This window comes from Myxine glutinosa, chromosome 3 (genome assembly GCF_964187855.1).
Source record: "Myxine glutinosa chromosome 3, kmMyxGlut1.1, whole genome shotgun sequence".
NCBI lineage: Eukaryota > Metazoa > Chordata > Myxini > Myxiniformes > Myxinidae > Myxine > Myxine glutinosa.
Window position 1 is genome coordinate 64,265,574 of NC_136263.1, and position 6,000 is coordinate 64,271,573.

Consider the following 6,000-nt stretch of genomic DNA (forward strand, 5'->3'; position numbering starts at 1 on the left):
TGGTATTCCCCCTTTGGCAGAAACCACCTCAAGTAGGCGTTTCTTATAACTGTCTACCAGTCTCCGACATCGACTGGGAGAAATTTTTGCCCACTCCTCCATGCAGAATTCTTTCAGCTGTGCGATGTTTGAGGGGTTTCTTGCAAACACAGCTCATTTCAAATCCCCCCACAACATCTCGATGGGATTTAGATCTGGGCTTTGACTTGACCATTCCAGAACCCTCCATTTCTTTCTTTTCAGCCATTCCTTGGTGGATTTACTGGTATGTTTAGGGTCATTGTCATGTTGCAAGGTCCACCTTTGGTTGAGCTTCAACTTTCCGACAGATGGCCTCACATTATCCTCAAGCACCCTCTGGTACAATGAAGAATTCATAGTGGATTCTATGATGGTGAGCTGCCCAGGCCCTGATGCAGCAAAGCTGCCCCAAACCATAATATTTCCACCACCATGTTTTACAGTTGGTATCAGGTTCTTGTGGTCAAATGCTGTCTTTGGTTTTCGCCAAACATGTCTTCTGGTACTGTGGCCAAATAGCTCTACCTTTGACTCATCTGTCCAGAGCACATTATTCCAGAAGTGCTGGTCTTTGCCTCGGTGTTCATTGGCAAACTTTAGTCTTGCCCTGATGTTCTTTCTGGACAGCAAAGTTTTCCTCCTGGCACACCTCCCATGTAGATCAAATTTGTGCAGCCTCTTTCTAATGGTAGACTCGTGCACTTTGACATCAACAGTGGCAAGAGCGACCTGTAGGTCCCGTGATGACATTCTGGGGTTCTTAGAGACTTCTTTCAGCATCTTGCGGTCTGCTCTCGGGCTGAACTTGCTGGGGCGGCCTGGCCTGAACAAGTTGGCAGTTGTTTGGAATCTTCTCCACTTGTAGATGATATTCCGGACAGTCGAATGATTGATTTCAAATTGTTTGGAGATCTTTTTAAATCCCTTCCCAGACTCGTAGGCATCTATAACCTTCTTTCTGAAGTCCTCAGAGAGCTCTTTTGATCTAGGCATGGTGACGCCACACACTTCAACAACAAAGAGCAAACCAAACTAAATGTCTGAGGTTTTTCTAAGACAGGTTCCTCCAAGTTCCTCTCTAACGATGTTCTAATCATTTGCACCTGAGCTGGTGCACCTGATTCTAATTTTAAGTATTTGAAGTAGTGATAAATGTAGGGGTGTACTTACTTTTCCACATGCGAAATTTGCATTGATGTTTATTTAAATTATACTATGGACTACAAAATGTAAATGTTTCATGATATTTGTTATATTATATCACCTTTATCTTTCAATATTGTTGCAATGAAGATCAAATATCTGTATGTTGAAATATGTTGAAAAAGTCAAAACTTTACATGGGGTGTACTTACTTTTTCATGTGACTGTACATCTATGGTGATCAATAATGCCTCCATTTCCTAAATTGCGACTTAACATCGTCTTATTACAGTGTATAAGGTGATGTACAAGACTGCTTCAGTAGTGCTAGACTTCCGCACTGCCAGGTCGTCATCATCATCATCATCATCGTTTTATGGCTGTTCCCATGCTTGCATGTGTAAGCAATGATACACCTAATGGCTGCTTCGCCAAAAGGCATATTTGAGGCATGTTTTTTGTAGCCATAAGGCCTTCCTGACGCCACCACAGTATCAGCTGTGGACCTAGCTTTTGTCTAAAGAGGCATATCCTGCAAGGCAGCAAGTGTATTTGCAATCAGAGTTTCCTTCTCCGAGGTGGATTGCCGACTAAAGCTAAAGAGCTCCACCTACCCTGGTTGGATTGGTGAGTGTCACAGCAAGTCCTCACAACGGAGGGGCCATGCACACTACACCTAGAGGGTACCAACCTACTCTGAGATCCTCCAGACATTTAGCCAGTGCCCTCAAGAGCACCGTTACCATGGTGCACCACGAGAAGGTAGTCTGATAGTCTTGACAAGTGACATTATGACGGGACATAGTGACAAGACTATGTCCCGGAAGGAAGGGCTTACACACTCGGCCTTCTTTTCGCTATCTGGTGGCCGCAGCTAAAAGCAATGAGTGGTAAACCACATCACACTCTACCACAACAACACTAGATGCGTACACCTGCCCTGTGAAAAAAATAACCACAAGCACCACAAACACAAGCACCAGGTACGAGCTATTATCTGGTAGGACTATTTTGAGCACTGAATCCACGTTGGTATTACATCTTTGCTCATGGTAGATTTTTTTGCTGAGTACCACGTGATTTTTATTTTTCGATACTTGCTATTACCCTTCAAAATGGCATGTATGAATGCAGATGAAGTGGCAAAAAATAGCCATGGAGACTGATGATGATGATCATGATTATTAAATGGATTTATGTTTGTTGCGTTATCTGGTATGGCAGCATGTTCTATTTACAATACAGCAGCGTAATCTCTTCTATTCATATGACAATACTAGTATACTGACAGAATCTGGTACAACCAGTAATACGAGTATGAAATGATGGCAGTCACCGTGTTAAAATCATTATTTTATTAAAATTTAAGTACAAGGTATATACTTGAACACTGCGCAGGGTATCATGTTCTATGATCTCTCTAGTTCTATCTGCAATGATGTTGAATGAATATGCAGTGATGTAAAAAGACATCAAATATATTGGCAGTTATGTTAAATATGCAAAAAAGCCATCACAGATCATTTTAAGAGTACAGTCTCGAAGGAGTTAATGAATAACAACAAAAGGTTCAATTTGGGTTTGTAAAAGGTTGTGGAATGAGACTAGATAGATGGTATGATGAGAGCAATATGTGAAGGAAGTATAGATTATGGAAAAGATCGCAATCCTTCAAATGGATGTTAAACTCGGCATTCCGGCTGCAAGCATTAGTTGGTACACCCGGCTGCAAGCATTAGTTGGTACACCCGGCTGCAAGCATTAGTTGGTACACCCGGCTGCAAGCATTAGTTGGTAGATGCTTAAGATTCCACGATGCATTTTTCATAGAGTAGGCAAGCAATCGTCTTCCTCTTGAACAAATTCAAAATTCCTGCTCTAACTTCCAGGGGAACTGCATGGGGTGCTAGAGTAAATGGAGGAAGAAGTGAAAGTCAGAGGTAAGAGCATCAAGACAATCATATTTACAGATCGATGATCAATCTTTGGTGAAATTTTTGAGGATTTGCTGCAGAAGATGGTCGAGAGGCTGAAAAAGGTAGATGAATGGAGAAAATAAAAGTTGTAAAGACTTTGAGACTTGTTGGAGGCAACATCAACGATGGACGGCATTGGAGTAAGTATCCGCACTTCATACATCTTAGCGGTATTAGAACCAGCGAATGGAAGATGTTGCAAGATGATGAAAAGAAGAATCATTTTAGGAAAACAAGCATTTTTGGAATCATGAAAAGCCACTTAGAATAATTTGTGTTTCCTTAATTTTACTTCCATTCAATTATTTGTCCCCTCAACCTTTTTGAGAGAACTAGAAACCGTTTTCCCCCAGATTTCAAATTGAGGTGATGCTGCTGAACTCACCTTTTTCTTCAACAGTTTTCTTTGCAGGCACACAAGGAGAGAAGCAAATGAAGCACAGGCCGCAGAGAAGCAGGATCGGTGATTTTCCTGACATTTTCTTCATTGCAGTGACAATGGATTTGTTTTAAACTGTGTGAATGTGGGGTTCTTCTAGTTGTGGGTCATCAAGCTATATACTCACAAGTATACGCCATTTTGGACGTGAGGGAGGGTGGAGCAACCCCTCTTCCCTCCTGCCCTCCCAACCCTGTTAAACCATTTATCGAATTGGAAAACCCAAGTTATTATGCAGAAATAAATCCCGAAGGGGCTCCTAAGGTTTTTGAGAAGGAAGGAAGGAAGGAAGGAAATGGAACTTCAGTGAAAGGTCAAGTTAGGTATCAGTTATGTCCATTGTATATCTCGATGTAGGTTCAACCTTTCCATCCATTGGAGCAAAAGCACACACCACAGCAACAACAACATGCACACCTGAAGAAGCCGTTTTGTGTGTAGCACAACTAAACCTTCTGCATGCCACAACAATATGGAAAACATCGAAAACTGATGTTTAGAGGAATTGCTCTTTCTTCTGCTTTTTGCTTCGGTTTTACTTCTTGTTTTTTTGTCATCATGTTTGTCTGAACTTTCGATAGTTTCATTCTTGCTTTTTCTTCATTTATATGTTCGGATAAATTTTCATTTGGCGGGAGTCCAGGAAACCTTATTTTGCTTTCATAATAAAAATATATCACGAGTAAAATATCACGTACGTTATACACATTGGACTGAACCAATCACAGATTGGCTGCTGCTAACAATTTATGTATTATAAGATATACAATGCCTATATAAAGTCCACACCCCCTTTCAAAATTTTCACTTTTGTTGCCTTATAACCTGGAATTAAATTGCATTAAATCAGACTTTTCCACCTTTATTTACACAATGTAACCCACAACTTCCAAGTGAAAAACAAATTCTACAAATTTCAGAAAATTAATTAAAATTACAAAACTAGAATATCTTGGTTGGATAAGTGTCCACCCCCATTATAATAGAAATTGTAAATTAGCTCAGGTATAACCAGTCACCTTCAAAATCACGCACCAAGTTAATTGGCCTCCACCTGTGTTAAATTGTAGTGATTCTGATTATTTCAGAATAAAACTAGAACAGCACTCAGTAGAGAGCATACCTCCACCTGGTTGGCCATATCACTCAATGGTGAATAATCACTTAAAAATTCTACTAGTTGGATCCGGATCTGGATCTTCACCGAAATTGAATAGATTCTTCCTTGTCACACACACAACCTGTCCAACAAGTTTCGTCCAAATCCGTCCATAACTTTTTGAGATATCCTGGTATGTATCGTTTTTGGCCCGATCTCCCAATGGTGGATAATCACTTTAAAATTTCTAGAAGCCGGATCCGGATCTTCACCAAAATCTAATCATTTCGTCCTTGTTACATATACTACATCTCTTCCAAATTTCGTCAGAACCCGTCCACAACTTCTTGATATATTTTGTTCACAAACGGACAGACAGACAAACAGACAGACAGGGGTGAAAACATAACCTCCATCCACCTTTGGTGGCGGAGGTAATCAGCTGTTCCTGTAGGTTTCTTCTGCTGGGTCGTACATTTCACAGTAAAGACTCAACCATGAGCACCAAGGAGCTTTCAGAAGATCTCTGGGATAAAGTTGTGGAAAGGCACAGATCATGGGATGGGTATACAAATATTTCAAAGGTCTTGAATATCCCTTGGAGCACAGTCAAGACAATCATTAAGAAGTGGAAGGCGTATGGTACCACCAAGACCCTGCCTATATCAGGCCGTCCCTCCAAACTGGATGACCAAGCAAGGAGGAGACTGATCATAGAGGTCACCAAGAGGCCAATGGCAACTTTGAAAGAGCTACGGGCCTTTGTGGAAAAGACTGGCCAGTGGTCACTGTGTGCATATGACAACAATATCCCAAGCACTCTACAAGTCTGGCCTGTATGGTAGGGTGGAAGAAGGAAGCCATTACTCAAAAAAGCCCACCATGAGCCACATTTGATGTTATCATGTCATGGCAAAAACCGCTCTGGAGATTCTGAAGCCATGTGGCAAAAAGTTTTGTGGTCTGATGAAACCAAAATGAAACTTTTTGGCCTAAATTCAAACTTACGTTTGGTGCAAATCCAACACAGCACACAGTACATCATCCAAAGAACACTATCCCTACTGTGAAGCATGGTGGTGGCAGCATCATGTTATGGGGATGTTTATCATCAGCACGCACCTGATGGGTACTTGTCATAGGGTACTTGTCAGGATAGAAGGGAAAATGGATGGAGCAAAATACAGTTAAATTCGAGAGGAAAACCTGCTGCGCTCTGCAAGAAAGCTGAAATTGGGACGGAAGTTCACCTTTCAGCATGACACCGATCCGAAGCACACAGCGAAAGCTAAACTGGAGTGGCTAAGGAACAAAAAGATAAA

The 6,000-nt window shown here is 41.3% G+C and overlaps 1 protein-coding gene across 2 annotated transcripts in view; it reads right to left on the reverse strand.

Moving 5' to 3' along the window:
* The window catches only part of LOC137423474 (uncharacterized), a 106,714-nt gene extending 102,899 nt beyond the window's left edge, over positions 1 to 3,815 (reverse strand). The window contains exon 1 of one of the 2 annotated variants that reach the window (XM_068110679.2): positions 3,526 to 3,815. In XM_068110679.2, coding sequence (XP_067966780.2) covers positions 3,526 to 3,628 — 103 coding nt within the window. In that variant the 5' untranslated portion in view covers positions 3,629 to 3,815. The remainder of the gene's footprint in view (positions 1 to 3,525) is intronic. The other variant, XM_078774125.1, reaches the window with a different exon arrangement.
* Between the last annotated feature and the right edge of the window lie 2,185 nt (positions 3,816 to 6,000).